Source organism: Tetrahymena thermophila (genome assembly GCF_000189635.1).
Source record: "Tetrahymena thermophila SB210 genomic scaffold scf_8254495, whole genome shotgun sequence".
Lineage (NCBI taxonomy): Eukaryota > Ciliophora > Oligohymenophorea > Hymenostomatida > Tetrahymenidae > Tetrahymena > Tetrahymena thermophila.
In genome coordinates, this window is record NW_002476270.1 from 112,091 (window position 1) to 129,647 (window position 17,557).

The 17,557-nt window shown below is 23.0% G+C and overlaps 4 protein-coding genes across 4 annotated transcripts; 2 read left to right on the forward strand and 2 right to left on the reverse strand. All coding sequences in view use genetic code 6, as the record gives it.

Annotated features, from left to right (window-relative positions):
- Positions 1–550: 550 nt before the first annotated feature.
- On the reverse strand, positions 551–6,902 carry TTHERM_00564170 (tetratricopeptide repeat protein; the record flags this gene model as incomplete). Its single annotated transcript, XM_001022016.2, has 12 exons — positions 6,170–6,902; positions 4,088–5,535; positions 3,804–3,945; positions 3,552–3,727; positions 3,431–3,497; positions 2,665–3,378; positions 1,557–2,597; positions 1,317–1,429; positions 1,176–1,262; positions 988–1,114; positions 750–932; positions 551–693 (listed from the first exon to the last, which is right to left on the reverse strand). Exons 1-12 carry the CDS (start codon positions 6,636–6,638, stop codon positions 551–553), a joined length of 4,710 nt encoding a protein of 1,569 aa, XP_001022016.2. The 5' UTR covers positions 6,639–6,902.
- A 663-nt stretch (positions 6,903–7,565) lies between these two features.
- Positions 7,566–11,191, reverse strand: TTHERM_00564180 (transmembrane protein, putative). Its single transcript, XM_001022017.2, has 7 exons — positions 10,800–11,191; positions 10,553–10,748; positions 10,155–10,467; positions 9,555–10,100; positions 8,460–9,503; positions 8,164–8,404; positions 7,566–8,102 (listed from the first exon to the last, which is right to left on the reverse strand). Exons 1-7 carry the CDS (start codon positions 11,115–11,117, stop codon positions 7,593–7,595), a joined length of 3,168 nt encoding a protein of 1,055 aa, XP_001022017.2. The 5' UTR covers positions 11,118–11,191; the 3' UTR covers positions 7,566–7,592.
- Positions 11,192–12,046: 855 nt separating this feature from the next.
- TTHERM_00564190 (tyrosine phosphatase) lies at positions 12,047–13,846 on the forward strand. Its single transcript, XM_001022018.2, has 9 exons — positions 12,047–12,319; positions 12,383–12,479; positions 12,533–12,603; positions 12,672–12,794; positions 12,861–12,872; positions 12,939–13,100; positions 13,161–13,279; positions 13,334–13,410; positions 13,474–13,846. Exons 1-9 carry the CDS (start codon positions 12,149–12,151, stop codon positions 13,620–13,622), a joined length of 981 nt encoding a protein of 326 aa, XP_001022018.2. The 5' UTR covers positions 12,047–12,148; the 3' UTR covers positions 13,623–13,846.
- Positions 13,847–14,218: 372 nt separating this feature from the next.
- Positions 14,219–15,052, forward strand: TTHERM_00564200 (transmembrane protein, putative; the record flags this gene model as incomplete). The annotated part of the gene is made up of 6 exons (XM_001022019.2): positions 14,219–14,223; positions 14,277–14,363; positions 14,427–14,577; positions 14,658–14,736; positions 14,790–14,808; positions 14,860–15,052. The coding sequence occupies 6 exons, from the start codon at positions 14,219–14,221 to the stop codon at positions 15,050–15,052; spliced, it is 534 nt and encodes a 177-aa protein (XP_001022019.2).
- Between the last annotated feature and the right edge of the window lie 2,505 nt (positions 15,053–17,557).

Here is a 17,557-nt window from a genome sequence, read left to right on the forward strand (position 1 = left end):
AAGATTTTAATTAATAAAATAATCAAATTAGAATAATAAAAACTTTAATATTTGAAAGCAAATTCATTTATTTATGATATTAAATTTTATTATAATTCATTCATTATAGTTTAAAAATGCTTTTTCTTTTATTAACAAATATTTTATATTTAGGCGAATGATATAAATTAATAAATATTAAATTTTAAATTTATAGACAAAGGATAAAAATAGTATAGAACATAAACGTTTCAAATATAATCACATTATAATTTATAAAATTCAATATTTATCATACTTAATTCATTTATTGATGTTTATATCTTGGATTAATTAAAAACTTTATTTATTTATTTATTTATATATTTTATTAGGTCAAATATGTTGGAAAAAATTGCTTTAAATATTATAATATAATTATTTTTATTTATTTATTATTATTATGATTATTAAAATTCCTTGACCTCATGATAATAGTTAAATTATTACTATAAATTTACATCTTAGATTAATTAATTAATTTAATAATTATTTAACTGCAAAAAATATTTTCTCATTTTATCTGACCCACTCATTAATCTTTATTCTTTTTTTATAGTTTTGCTAGTTTTTTCTCAATATCATCATCTAATTTTAGTAAATCTTTTAACTTAGATTTATCAACTACTTATGGTGATTATTTGTAAACAGGTTCTTCACCTGCATAGAGGTAATCTAATTTAAATCAAATAAAATTAAATTTTAAAAAAATTAAATCAAATTTATTTTACCTATATCTTGATAATCTTAATAAAGATAATGAGATAAATCATTCATAAGCTCATCACAATCAAATTCAGGTTTTTTATATTTATCATCTCTATTTTCATTATGCTTAAAGCTTACATCTATTTGTTCATTAGTTATATCTTATCTAGCTCCAGCTTATCCATTGTCTTCTTCATTATGACGAGCTTTAAATTTTAAAAATATTAGGGTTTATTATTTTTAATTTACAAATTTATTTACCTGATCCTCTTGTACTCTCTGTCTTCAAGTCTAAATCATCAAAGTATTGTACATTATCTGTAAATATAATACCTTCTGATGTTCTACGGATCCAAGGAGCTTCAGGCTTATTTTCAACTGCAGTAGGCTAATTTATAAAAGTTAAAAATTAATATTCAAACACAAATAAAGAATTGATTATTGAATACCTGCAAATTTTCTAGAAGTGATTCATCAAAGCAAGGTTTCATTGAAGGAGGTTCAACCTTAGGAAGACAGAAATACAAATTGATACTCTTTTATTTTTAATAAAAATTATTTATCTGTTATTAAATTAAGATTTAAATTACGAAATCTTTGTAGATTGAGAAACCAGTTTATACTCTTGGGAAGATAGAACAAAGTCTGCCTGAAAAAGGGAAGAATCTCATATTGTAGATATCTGCTAAAGCTTACTCATCAACTTTTTGAATAAAGTAAATAATTTTTAGACAAAAAATTAAATTAAAAATTTTCTTTGCTTAACGCAGATTAATTTAAATTTTGAAATATAAGCAAAATTATTTTTTTAAATAGCAAAGAAAATTTACTTTAAGAAAAGATAGCATCACTTTTTTCTTATTCATCCTCCAAAATTTAGAATAGAATATCAATTTACTTAATTATGTTTTCATCTTACTCAATAATATTTCTCAACTCTAATAAATACTTAGATGCATTATCGTAATCCTTTTACATGATGTAAATAGCTGCTATATTGAAGTAATGCTCATAGACGTTATAAGTTCTATTAGTAAATTCGTATTCTTCTAATGAAGTTAGTATGTAAGCATTCTCTTCTCCATACTATTCCATCAATTGAGCTAGATCTTCTTCATCTAATTTTTTCTTACGCTCAACTTCAGCATAATCTTTCTTAATTTTGAAAGATTTATTTAGACTTTTCATGGCCTTTTCATAGTTTTTGAGATAAAAGTAGTATACAGCTTTATAGAAATGATAATCAGATCTCTTAAAGCAGATGCCTTCAATACCCTTTTCAATATTTTTACATTGTTTTATATTAGCAAGTGCTTCTTTGAAGAAAAAGCTTTATCCCTATTAATCAGTCGCACTTGAACTCTAAGATGCAATTTTCAATGAGTTCAAACATAATTTATCATACTTTACCATCTCAGTTTTTTCAGTTTAAAGTTCGATGATTCTATCCATATCGAGAAGTGCTTAATTTAACTCCTTATGTGCAATAAAGCATTTAGCACGTAATAAGAGTATGTCTGCATTTCTGTTTATTCCATTAGCATTTGAATATGTTTTGACTGCATCATCGAATTCACCTATGTTAAAGAGGAGATTTCCAGACCACAAATGAATATCAGGATCGTTTTATTTAACACTTATGTATCTCTATAGATCTCTAAAAGCTTAATTTTTATCTCCAAAGAGATGCAAGCATTTAGCTCTATTTAAGTAGGCATTAGCATAATTTGGGTTATTCTCAATAGCGTATGTAAAATCGTTGATAGCATATCTATACTATTATATACAGCCATATGCTAAGCCTCTGGCATAGTGAAACTTAGATTGATTCTCCTCTGCTTTTTCAATAGCTAAATCGAAATCCTTAATACCTAATAATCGTTGAATTGAATAAATTTATTAATTTTTAGTTGTTTGATGCATAAATAAGATGTATACTTTCATTTATTTGACTAAGAGAGAATCTTATTAAACCTCTATGGAAATATATATTAGAATTAGAATCATTAAGTTCAATTCCCTTATCAAGATTTTTTAATGCGTTTTGCTTGTATTAAAGACGCTTATCTTCATCTGTTTTAGGAATTAACTTGTTCGAGAAGCGAATCAAGGTCATTGCCTTATAGAAGTAGGGTTCCATTTTTTATGGGAGTATTTTGTTGGCTTTGTTGAAAAAATTCATTGCTTGCTCAAATTAATTATTTTATGCAGATATAATACCTTCACATATTAATTTATTGTAGATAGAAGGTTTTTCTAATTTAGAGAAGTTTTCAATAAACTGTAAATCATTTAAACTCTTTTAATGCTTTCCTAAACAAAAATACCCATATGCCCTATAAGTATAAACCAATGGCTTCAGGAAATCCCCCAAACTGTAATTTTTAACTAGGTTAGTCAAGTTTCTAATACCTTCTTTGTGTTTTCTTTTCATTAAAAATGTCACACCATCAGTAAAAATTCTAAACTTTTCTAGAGATTTGAGATCAACATCTAAGTAATCTGCTCTTTAGAGAGTATGATAAGCTTAATAAAAATCTCTTAATTCTATTTTTATTTTAGATATTTCATACAATGCTTTAGTGACAGCTTTTCTTGAATTATTATGCTTGATAGCCTATTCGAAGGAAAGAATAGCTTCGTTCAAATTTTCTAATATTTAATATTTTTTATTTAATTAGCTAATTTTAATTATGGAAATTACTTTGTTTGTAATGTAGCATTCCTTTAAAGTAATAGGCTTCAGAATTTTAAGGATCATCATTCAAAATCTTTATTTTTATATGGAATATTTAAAAGAATGATTTAAAAATAAAATTTTTTACTTTTTGTAAATCCTCTTTTGCCTAATCAAATTATTTGGCTTCTAAGTAAGTAATCGCTCTCTTTAGAACAGCTACTTTAGCAATAATTTCTTCTTTTTCTAATGCCTAAGTGTAGAGGCTTATAGCCTTATCATATTCACCCATAAATCTTAGGCAATCTGCTTTACCCATATATCCTTTATATTGATAAAAAATTTTTAAAATAGTAATAGAAAAATAATGCATTGAATTAAAAAGTATTTATTTATTTACCAAGTCCACATTAAGTATTTAATTTAATAGCGATATCGAAATCTGAGATAGCTTTATCAAATCTCTTCATTTTTACTTACAGTTTACCTCTATATATAAATGCATCATAGTATTTAGGATATTATTGTATGGCTTTTCTTAACTGTTATTTTTTAATATTAATTAATTTATTTATTTAGAGAAAATTTCAAAATTTCAAAAATTAATCTGAAGAAATGTTAATTAATTAATTAATAAATCGAAAAAAGTAAAGAGTAAATAAATAGTGGTTATTAATTATTTACTATTTGAATAGCAGCATCAATTGTATTTATTTTTTTATAAGCAATTGCAATTAAAAGATAAACGTTTCTCTTGTAGTGTTCGTTCTTTTCAAGTAAATCGCAAAACTACTCAATTGCCTTTTAATACTGGCTAGAAGAAAGATAGCACACTCCTAACAAATATTAGCTTTCTAGCATCATTGGCTCTTCTTTCATAGCTTCTTAGAAATATTTCAGTGCTTCTTCAATGTTATTTTCTTTAAACGATTATTTACCCTTCTGCAATAAGTCAAATGCTTTTTCATTTTTATATGCTGCTTGCTAAATTTGATATTGATGTTATTGCATTTATTATGAAGACTGAGATTGATGAGAAGAAGAAGATGAGTTTTGCATAATTTTCTTTTTAATTTGATTTTGTTGAGAAGAATATGTAGAGAGAATGGTCTAAGGATGAGAATTTCCATTAGCTACACTTGAATGAGGGAATTTAGTTGAATTTCTCAAAAATTGTTATTCTTCATCTTTGTTGAAAGATTAAGATAAAGTGTTTGGAATACTTTAGTTGAAATTGCCTTATTAAATTTGACGGCTAATTCCAACCCCACCATTAATTTAGCTATTTTAATTGTATGTAACATGTGGATTTGTATTAGAAAATACAGCAGGATGTTCATTCACCTCGCCAATAGAGGGGATATTGAAGCTATGGTGCCCAGTGCCATATGAAATACTACGCTGGTGATGAGCATGAATTGGAATTTAATGCATATTAATTTATTGCTATGGTTGCTATGAATTAGGAGATGAATATGTGTAGGGAGGCTAATTCTATGAGAAAATTAATTGCTAATTTGGCTATACTTTTTGATTGAAACCTATCTAAAACTATTGCAATTAAGGTGTATTTATTTGAGCGCTACCTGTTGATGGTTGATATACTGAATTATTTGCTCTTTATTATCTTGTTTAAGGTTTAGAATTATTGCTACTTCCTACTAAATCAATCCCATTTTTGTAATAATAGTTTGAGTTATATGATAAGTTAAGATTATTACTTCCTTAATGAGTAGCGGAAGATGGCATAGTTCCACTATTTTTGGGTAATGGAACGTTTTTTGAGGACATTGAAGAAGTTTTTCTTTAATTCTACGATGTATTTAAAGTGTTAGCAGGGTATCCTGAAAGCTAAACTATCTCTTTATTCTCCCCCTTAGAGCTGGATCCGTTGCTTTAATTTAAAATAGAAAGAATACCATTATTCATACTGCTGTTTAACTTATTTTGCTAAGACTAACGTAATAAATTCCCATTATTTGAACTATTATTTTTAACTGAATTGCTATTTTAAGATCCATTGCCCTTTGTTGAGGGTTATTAAAGAACTTGTTTTACATAACTCGCAGCATCCTATGTATGCGAGATAGTTCTTGAATGCTATGCACTATGATATTTGTCTGGTGAATTTACTTTACGTTTTTATAAATTATAAATGCGGTTCATGAATAAAAAAAAATAATCCTTTTTGAATGATAAATTAATTTTAAAATTGGAAAAATGAATATTTATTTGTATTAGTAAGCAAGGCTACCAAAAAAAAGAAATATTAAAAATAATTTGATTTTTTTATTATATTTAAGTTAATAATTAATTAAAGTATGAATGAATAAATGAATGAATTAATCAATCAATAAAAAAATTGAAAATTCTCCTTTCCTTTATATATCAAATTATTTTCTCTCTAAATATTTTTTGCTATTATGTTTTTGTTAGTTTGTTTGTTATCTGTTTGGAATTGATTCTTTTCAAATTGTTATTTTAAAGAATTGATTTTGATTTATTTGATTTTTTGTTAATTTGGTAGTTTGCTTTTTACAACTAAAAAATGACCTCCTCTTTATTTCAAAAAAAATTTAATATTTTAACAATTTAAAATCGAGTTGCTAGCTAGCATGCACAATTCATATTGTAATACTCTTTAAATAATATCATAAAAAATCTACTCGTAAAATTATCTTGATAATAACTAAAGATCTAAAATTCAAAAAGGATTTCTCTTTGTCTTTTGACTAAAATTTTAATAAATTATTTTCAAAATTTTACAGTTAACTTTTGTAGATTTTCGTTGTTCTTTCGAGGATGGGCGCTATCCACTTTGAGGTTTTTTATTTCTGCTATCTTTATCAAGAGGAGTTACACATTTTCTATTCATAGAATCATTCGGAATTGAATTGCAGTTATTGAGATCTTTAGGCTTTAGAGTTCTCTTTGGTTGCTCTGTGTATTACTGCTATTATTGATTCAACACAGATAATGGCTGCTAATTAGAGGATTATAAATACGACTATTAAGGAGTTTATTGAAATTGAATATTTAGCTATTGTTGCTATTGTAGTTACTACTGTTAACCTTGCAACGAAGCATATTAATTCAAATTCTAGTAAGGCTACTACTAAGACTGTTATTAAACTTATTGTAAATAATTTTAAGGTGTTGTAGTAGATTTGGAACGTGCGTGCTTTGCTGACTGCCCTCTTTACATGTTCTGCTAGATGTATTGCTATTGAATCATTTACTATGAAACGTCGCCTTCTATTGAATTTCTAATGTTATTTTGCTTAGTAAAAACAGATGCCTTTTATGACTTGCTTTCCTATATGTTTTACTATTAAAACTACCGTTCTTTGTTTGTAATTTGATTTTATAATAGAGAGTACTTTGATTTTATTAATTTATAATTCAACTGTACTTTATATTTCTTACTTTTGTTTGTTTGTTTATTTAATTATTATTATCTTTGATTTTATTTGATTTTGATTTTATATTTTTTGTTTTTTAATTATTCCTCGTAAATCCTAAATAATAATCAGAAACATTAATAGAATAACTTTCGATTATATCCATGTATCTCTTTAACACTCTTTGATCATTTATAAATGAAATTTTCATGTAAATTTAAAATAAATTCAATTTATAGATAGATAGATATATTTGTTTGTTTATTTGTTTGATTATTTTATGAATTTAATTTTTGTTTTTTGATTGTTTTTATATTAAGCAAGCAAAGCATAATAAATAATTAACAATATTATTATAATAACTATTTTGATTAGGAAAGTTTGTTTGATATCTTTAATTTTCAAAATTGTATTAATGTTATTAAAAGCTTATATTTATTTTCTTAACTCTATATTTATTGTTTTATTTCGTTTATTATTTAACGAGCAGGTTTTTTAATTCAAATAATACAAATTTTGTCTAAATTTTAAACTTCAATTAATAAAGATGAAAATGAAATAAAATTAAATATTCATAATGCAAATTATTTTTAAAAGTGATTTTAATGAATATTAATCATCTAAATAAATAATCATAAAACACACTCAAAACAAAATTTAAAACTTAAATACGTAAAATTGAAAATGAATCACTCTCAAATACTTAATTCACTTTCTAATTAGCAATTTAAATTTTATTTAAAATATGTATTTTAATACTTTTATATTAATAAAAATATTTAGACTTATCACAACTTTTTTTATTTGCTTTCATAAAATTTTCTACAGATGCTTGAATCTGGAAGAGACTAACTTCCTTTTTAAGATTACCAATAATTTAAAGGTTAATCTACTTTTTCCCAATATTTATTGAGCGGTGTCTGGCTTATAGGTCCAACTTTCCCATCCAAACAGAGAGTAAGCCAAATAGGATGCCTTTTTCTAGTTAATTAGCTCATTTGAAAAGGTGGTATTTTATACTCACTCACAGGTTAAGGCCTTTCCTTAACATAAATCTTAACTGTAGCATTAGATTAATAAAATAATTAGTTCAGCATTTTTAGGTGCTATTTATCTTCATTCATCAGGTCAAATTCTTCAAAATCCTAAATATTTCTAAGATTTATATATTCTTAGAGATGTTCAACATAAAACAGGTATTCAAATTAGCCAATATCATCTAAAGTAATAACTTAAGATGGAAATTTTTATGAATTATATGATTTCATCCCCCCACACTCAGGTTAGTAAAAGCCAGCCTTGAAAATTTAAAAAACAAAATTATATTTAATATTTGTTAATTTATGGAAAATATTTTACTTAGCATTATAGCTAGTTTCCAAAATTGAATGTTCCACTTATTCTTAAGGATAAAATTGGTGTTGACCAAGACAAAAGAATTTTAAAAGTTTCCCTATCCTTAAATTTATAAGCTAAAGGAGCTTAAATAGGAAAAGAACTACCCCTAGATACACTCTCTGAATTAACAACTATACAATTCATCAAATAATCATCATGGTGATAATGAATAGCATATGTTTAGCCCCAAGGTAAATTGTATCTTATTTTTAACATATAATATTTTTAAAAATTATTCAAAGATTTGAAAATTTTACATAATCGACTATCCGTTTGCATCTGTAATCTGTTTACGGATTGGAAAATTTAATTTGTAGTTGATTTATTCACAATCATAAGCTTCAGGATAAACAAGAATTTCACTTTCATTTAATATATTACCGTTTTCTGCCCCAAAAGTAGTAATAACTAAATTAATCCAGTCTTTATCTCCTTACTAATAGATGGTAATTAAATCCTTTTTTTTAGTTTCTTTTTTCTCATCTTTTTTTTTCTCGTGGTGATTAAAAACGAGTTATTTTTTTAAAATTTCATTTTCTTTTTCTTCCAATTCAATTTCTTATCTATTTAAAATACTTACTCCATCAGATATAGAAGGAAATTTCAGGGATATTTCTAATATGGATTACAATTAAACCATTCCTTTGATATCACTATCTTAAATATTCTCATTAACACAAAAGTAAAGATGGTTTGTTAAAAACTTATTACAATCTTTTTATATTGCACTAAAGCAAATGCTGTCTTCTAATATCTACCCTTCTTTACCCTTTATTATTCTATAAGGGTCCCAAATTTTAAAATTATTTATCCTGACAGTTTTACTCAAAAATGTAGGAGATACAGAAAAAGAACCTTTTGTACCATTTAAGCAAACTTAATATCCTTAATTAACATTACAAGACTAAGTGGTATTCTTGCATTGTTACGATTCATTTATTTTAAATTCTATTTTAGATTCAAGGTAGTTTATAACATTTCTACAACCTTTTATTTTACTTTGAGGAATAATATCCTGATAAACTTATTTTTTTGAGCCATTCTAACTGAGGTTTAGTGCTAATTAATTTTGCTAATTCCTTGAAAGATCATAAAATTTTGTAAAAATTTAATTGTGTGATGATAAATTTGTAGAGTTTTTGCTAAATGAGATTTCAGGTCTTTTTGGAGGTACGGTGTAATCTTACAAATCCACAAAAATATAAGCTAGAGATGAAACTGAGACAAATATAAGTATAAAAAGAACAAATACAGCAAATCTGCTAGAACTCAGAGTTTTTGTTGTCAACCTGATCACCTATCTAAAAATAAAAATTAATATTTTATGTATAAACTCTTGATAATAAATTTACTTATCTTTGTATGTATATAATATTAAACAAAAAAAGAATAACACCATTGAGTTTGAACATAGAATGGTAGATAAAATTAAAAAAGTCCAAAATTAAACAGCATCAAACTATCCTATAAGTTTGCAGCAACTTACATTTAAACAGCTTCTATTATTTTTCTTTTAGCTTATTTCCTTTAGCAAGTCATCTTCCCAGACTAATCCAATATTCTCCTCCTTACAATTCATATCATAAATCTCATTTTTGAAATATTTAGTCTAAAAATACTTTTAAGGACAACCAATTGATTCTAGAAATGTTTTTGAGTAATCTCTCACATCTTAAATACAGTTACCATTCAAATGTATATATGAATTTTTTACATCCATATATATGATAAGAGATTATGCAAATAAAATACCTCCAACAACAAAGTAGATCACTGTAAACCAAACATAATAGCTTTAATTAGGTTTTTTTGATCTCGTATTGAAAAAATTATAAAACATTAAAAAAAATGTGGACAAACCAGAAATAAAACTAATTATCCCTATTTGTGTTATAAGTCTATTTTTTTATAAAGTAAATAATTAGGAAAATTTTAAAAATTTAATTAGATACCCTTGGTGTTACAGAGTCTCAACTTTTTTAACCTTTATGTAATCTTAAAGATACATATGGAATAAAAAGCACACATTAGAAACACAACAGAAAGTGCAAAAAAAGAAATTAACATTTGATGAAAAATCAAATGGATAGAGGCAGAGCCTTGTTATTTCGTAGACAATATATAAAAAATTTATAATCGATAAAAGAGTGCATAGTGTTTAGGATAACAGCAATACATATGTCATTTTTTAGCTATCATTTTCTCCAGAAAATAAATTATTAGCTTCTTCTATTGCTTTGAAATAGCCTTCAAATATTTCGTTACCTATTCAAAAAAAAAAAAATAAATAAATTGTCAGTTATTTTTGATTGTTTCTATATGTCTATATTTATATTAGTATTAATTTTACCTACTAACAAGCCACTTAAAAAAATTATTAGTATTAAACATAAGATAAAAGAGAACTTGGCAAATGATATTCCTGATATTTCAATATCACTTTCATCTTCATCCAAATTATCAAGATCTTAAAAGTCCAAAAGAGTGCTAGGTCTAATCAATTCTTGAATGCTTGTAGGATTTGAATTTTATCCTTTAAATCTTTGCTGTTGAAACATATTTTTAGATTATATATCATTATTAATTTAAATGTTTACATGTAGAAGTGATTTCGCATAAAATTCTTTATGAGTAGAGTGATTGTGTTTAGACCATGCAAGCAGAACAAATGAATAAATTAAAGTAAAAATAGAAACAATTCCTAGCCATTTTTCTGTACCAGCGTCAACCCAAGAAAAAGGAATAGCTATTTACCAAATTGATGTAAACACTAAAACTAGAGCAGACCAAGAAATGTAATCAAAGCAATGTATACGATCTGAAATAGATAATTTTTATCTATATACTCTCTTATTATTCTTGCTTTTAGATTAGGTATTATTAAAATCTTAAGTTTTATCAATACTAAAATTCATTTTTATTTAATTGGTATTTTTTAAATATTAAATAAAGATTTATTTCAATCCAAAAAACGTAATCTTATTTTATTAATTCAAATAAATATATAATATCTTAATTTTTTTTAATTAATAATTATTACTAACTAGTTTTAAAAAAATCTTTAATATTTTGAGTTAAATTAATAATTCATAACATATTAAATAAAATTATTTTCATTTTTACACTTAAGTAAAAATTTTATATCAGTTTTACTGAATTATAATTCTTGCATTCATCAATTTTAGGGGATATAAAGGATATTGGGAATACGAACCCAGTAGAATATAAGCCCATTTTGTCAAATTCACACTTGAATCTAATAAAGATAATCACAGAAACACGTGTAAATTTGTAAAAATGGGTTCGCATTCTCAATATCCTTAATATACTTTTCTCATTGTATAATTGTGATTTATGTTTATAATTAATTGTCCAATAAAAGATTAATATTAAATAACAAAAGAAAGTATGGTTTTTATTTTATTAAACTAACAATTAAGAATATGTAAGTAAGTAAAATCGCTTATTTTGATATTGTTAATTCTTATGTAGCTAAGTCAATTTTAAGGTAAAGCTATTAATAGTTTTGTTGTTGTAAATTTATTTTTAACTCTTTATTATTAGGTTAAAATATTATGTAAATACAGAATGGTGAATAGTGCTATGAAGATACATACTTTTTCAATTAGAATATTGAAATAGAAAGAAGTAGCTCTACTCATGTACTTGTCTTTATTTAAATTATATTTATACTTATTTAATTTAAAATTTTCTAAATATACACAGAATCGATTTTGTTATATATTAATAAAGGTGTATTTTTTTTTAAGTTAATATGGAATTTTACTTTTAATTTTTGTTAGTTGAATTTAATTATAAAAAAATTACATCAATTTTTCCATAAATTTGATAACTAATTTATTCAATAAATAATTAAATTTATAAGATATAAAAAATCAAAAGATAACAAGATCATCAAGAAGCTCTAAGTGAAGTAAAAATAGAAATGGACACAAAAAATAATTTGTAATAGGAAGAAGCCTTTTATGAAAAATTTGCAGTACCTCCAGCTCCAATTAAAAAAGAAGAAATTGATTATTCATATACAGAAGAGTTAAAAGCAGAGACAAGAAAAATTAAGGATTTGCTGAATTTCAAAATGACTAATTAGTTTTAAGTAAATATTTTAAGAATAGTTTAAATAAAATAAATTGTTAAAATAAAAATTTATTTCATCAAGGTATTGTAAATGATCACTCATACAAATAATCATCATAATAATAGAATCAAAGCAAATGAATTTTTAGATTATAATAGATATACTGATATTCTACCATGTAATTCTAAAAAAAATATAAAATGAAAATTAATCTAAAATTTGTTAAAATAGATAAGCATTCAGTTGTTAAAATTAGCGGAAGTACCTAAGTTGATTAATACATAAATGCTAATTACATAAATGTATAATAATCAATTTTTTATTTTGCGAATTATTGAAGTGTTTTGATTGTTTTTTATTTTTTGTTTAGAATCCCTTTAAAGATAAAGCTTATATTGCTACTCAAGGACCTATTCCAAATACAATCTCTTCTTTTTGGAGAATGATATGGGAATAAAAAACAAATTTGATTATTATGCTTTGCAAGGAATTCGTAAATAGTTTAAATTGATAATTAACTTTTTTTAAACTAATCATGTTTTATGAAAACTTAAAATAGGAATAAAATAAAGTAAGTTATATATTAGTAGATCTTTAACAGCTATATGTTTTCCATGTTTGACATAATACAATTCAGGTTAAATGTGATAAATATTGGCCAAGCCAAGGATAGATCTTATAGGAGGGAGATTTGCAAGTCCAATTTTTATCGTAGTAAAAAAATGCATAATAGAATATTATTGAAAGACAATTCATACTCAAGTATAAAAATGAATAACGTTAAGTCTCTTAAGTGCATGTATAATTATCATATTCAGGTTACTAATAAGTTTCATAAAATACATTTTATTTAAAAAAGTGGGAAGGATGGCCAGATCATGGTGTTCCTGAAAGTAGAGATTATGGAGTTTTAGAAAATTTAGTATAAAGGGTAGTAAATCAAATTGAATAGTCCAAGATTCCTGTCGTGCATTGCAGGTAATATTAGAAAAAAATATAAATAAAATTAGATATGTATACATGTATAAAAAGTGCTGGAGTTGGTAGAACTGGTACATTGTTAGCCCTCTCTAATATTTACATGACTTTGAAATATCATTAAGTTAAAAGTAAGATAGATTATTTTTTGTAATTTCTATTCATAATAAGTTTACTTTTTATTTAACGCACAGAAACTCCTATAGACTAAATAGAATTAAACGTCTTAGATATAGTTAGAAGACTTAGAGAGTAAAGAATGATCATGGTATAAATGGATAACTAATTAAACTTAGTATATGAAATTACAAAAACTTTTATCAGAAAAATGTTCAAATTTTGAGAATCAAAAATAAATAACTTACCTTTGTTAAATAATCTAAATTTTTGAATTTAATTAAAATATTTAAATTTGACTTTTTCAATAGTTCTTGAGTTAAAATATATGTAGTTATTTAATAAGTTAATTACTTAGCTATTTAGTCATTTATTTATTTTACTTATTAACTTACTTACTGATTTAGTAGTAGAATGTACTTTTAAATTATAATTTAATATTTTGGGATATATTATCAAAATTAATTAAACTATAAAATGCACATATTTTTTAATTTCGTTCTTCGAGTTTATTATTTGTTATTAAGAGATTTTCTTTCTAATTAAAATAGCGATTTAAGATATTACTAAAAATATAAAGCCACCAAACATATTTATTTGATTATTAAAAAAAAATGAAAATCATTTTTATCCTTTTCTTTAAGTATTAAATTTTACTTTTTATTCTATTTTTGATTTTATTTTATGAACTGAATAATCATTTAATAAATTTAAAATATTTACTAATTTAGTTACATAATATAGAAACTTTTAGAAATTTTATTAATTTAGAACATTTAATTAATTTTTACTTTTATTAAACAATCAACAATACTTTCTGAAATGAGGTGCATACAAAATACTTTCATACAAAACCTAATATCTTTTTTTTTATTTATAGAATCATATAAAAAACTTCAGGAACAGTATATTAAACTTATTTGAATAAATCAAATCAAAATTACAAATATCCTTTGTTAAAACTAACGTAATTAATATTTCTAATACTTTATTTTTATATTATCATATAAATCTTCATTAACAAAATTAGAAAACCTAGTTTCTTTCATGATCTCCCTGCTGAATAAGTAGAATTATATAAATTTAAACCTTAACATAGTAAAAAGTATACTGGCATACTAACAGTGGCAGGATTATTTATCTCTGTTAACATATTTTGTCTACTTGAATTAAAATATCGTGTAAGTATTATTAACAATAAATAGAGTGTTTATTTATTTATTAAAAATGCCTTTGATTTAAAAAATTGAATATATTTTAGGAAGATTTGAATTTAAGAAATCCTGGAGCAGTTAATTGTTAAGAAAAGGCTTAGATAAACTTTTTCCTTAACATGGCAAGTAAAAAAAATATTTACTTTTTCAAATTTTAATATTTTATAAATTAAAAATAGGGGTTTTCACTCACAAATTGTAAGATTTAATTTATAAATGATTTGATCTAAGAATTATTTTATTTTAAAGCCTTGTTACTAATTTCTTTTTAATAACTCCTGATTTGAAACCTTCTTCAAATATTACTGTTGAAAATGCAACCATTCCTAAATATAGGGAAAAATTAATGAAATTAAAGTAGTTCGACTTCTACAAAGAAAGAAGAGATAATCTTTTTGATTTTGCAATGATTGGAGAATAAGAAAACATTCCTATTTTCTGAATAATTTAATAAATTTTTCTTAAATTGTATTTAATTTGTATAAATTTTATATTCAAAAAATTTTGTATCTTATGTGATTAACGAAATTTTTTTTCATTAAATCATTCTTATCTTAAAAATAAAAATCCATTTTATAAAAATAATAAAAAATTAATTTTACGTTCAGCTAGCTTGATAATTTTTTATTTGTTTAACAAACTTTTTCTATTTATTTAATTTTCTATTAGGTATTATTATTTTTTATTTTTGCTTTTCTAATTATTTATTTATTTTCTTTTTATTTGAATATTTAGTTTCTTTTTTTTGTATTAGCTAAGATTTTTTATTTTTATTTCTTCATATTTAATAGATGATTAATTATTAAAAATTTTTTCAATTATTTTATAGCTCAAGATGATGTATGGAAGATAATTCTGTTTTATTTAAATTAAAAGAGTGTGGAAAAGAATTTTGTTTTTAAAATTTTTATGGTTTTAGTGCTGTTTTTGACAAGCATTCATTCTATCAAATCTAAGTTAAGTATACCATTTTAGAGTAATTTATTTGCAAAATCATGAATTAATAATCATTCCTTACAATGGGATAAAAAGGAATATGTTGATTATCATTCTTAGATTTTCAGATAAATAACTTTTATGTTAAAAACTTATAGTAGCATTTGGATTTTTATTTTAAGATTAAAAACTTATTTTTTTTAGGTATATCTTATTACTTAGTCCGAAAGGCACATATGTTCAAAAGCCTGCTTTTTTTTCTTATTTTAACAAATTATGAAAATTTTCTTAAATAAATATTATAAAAATCTTGAATTATAATAATCAATTTTTCAAAAAAAAATAAAAGAGGAAAAATCTTTAAAGTGGGGAAGATTTTTTGAATTTTTTAATTAAATAAGTAAATATTTTAAGTTAATCAAAACTAACAAGAAAAAATATAATTTAATTATTAACAAAAAAATATAAAAGAAAAAATAAAAAAAGGAAAACAAAATAATATTTCATTAAGTTCTCTTTTCTGAAATCAATAATAAGAAGTCTTAATAAGTTTTTAAATTCAAAAATCAACCCATCCACGTTTATCGTACAAGTTTTAACAAAACAGCCTGAGCATCATTTTTAATAATTATTATTTTAAATGATACCAATTGTTAAGCTTTAAGATACCTGTCACCTAAAATAAAAATTAAGACAATAATTTATTGATAATAAAATTTGTAAATATTTAATATATTAGTGAATCACTGATTTTTTATTTCTGTGATCGCGGAACTGTCAAAATTAATTCTCTTAATGAACTATTAATTGTATCCTTGAAACTTAAACTCCCTATTTATAAAAAGTATTTTTTACTAGGAATAAATGAGCTTGAGCAGAAACAAGAAATATTGAAGAAAAAGAAGAAGAAGAAAATGATGATGATGAAGCGATGAAGGAAAAAATAAAATTTAATAAATTAAAAAGAATAAATAAAATAAATAAATATAAATAAATAAACACAAATCATAAAATAAATAAATAAATAAATAAAAAAATAAATACAAATCATAAATTAAATAAATAAATAAAAATAAAAAATAAAAATATTTGCCCAAATAAAAACAAAGTAATACAAATTAATAATTGATTACAAATAAATTTTATTTAATTAATAAGAAACACATTTTTTATTCTTTTTGCATTTTTTAAATAATTTCAAGATTAAAAGATAAATAAAAAGTTTTAAATACAATTTCTTAAGAAAAAAAGCAAACGCTCAGAGTTATAATAGCAATCTGTAAACCATAAAAGAGAAATTCTGTAATTTTTTTTAAATATTGATCCCCCATGAACCTAAATCTCACATAAACAAGTTTATATTTTTCATTTTTTAATAAATACAAAAAAAATGAAGGAAAATAAATAATTTTTTATTATTTAATTTAAAAATATATAAATTGTACTAAAAAATCTAAAATAAAGATTTTAAAATTATAAAAAAATAATTTGTTTGATAGATTTAAAGCTTTTATGATTTAATGAAAAATTAATTTATTTTATTATTTTAATTATTTTAAGCTATTAAAAATTAAATTACATTTTTAAAAATATGTAAAAATTTATTTACTGAGATATTTTAATTATCACCAATCATTTACATACTATATAAATTAATTAGTTTTCTTTTTAGTTTATTTGTATAATTTATATAAAATAGTTTGCAAATTAATTATCTTTATTAATTTGATTCTAGAACAAAAATACACCAAAAATTTATTATTTTATTCTTTATGTAGTAACAATACAAAAATCATTTAAAAAATTCTTCGTTAATGGGGATGGTAATTCGAATATGAGCATAATTCGATATTTATAGGATTGGATCTCCACTTTAGAACATATTATTAGTCATATAAGATGTAATAGCAGTATTTTTGTTTGATAGCATTAATTTTTTAGGTAAAATATAGTCTAAATCTAGTAGATATATCCATTATTATAAATGAAAGTAATCTAACAGAATTTATAA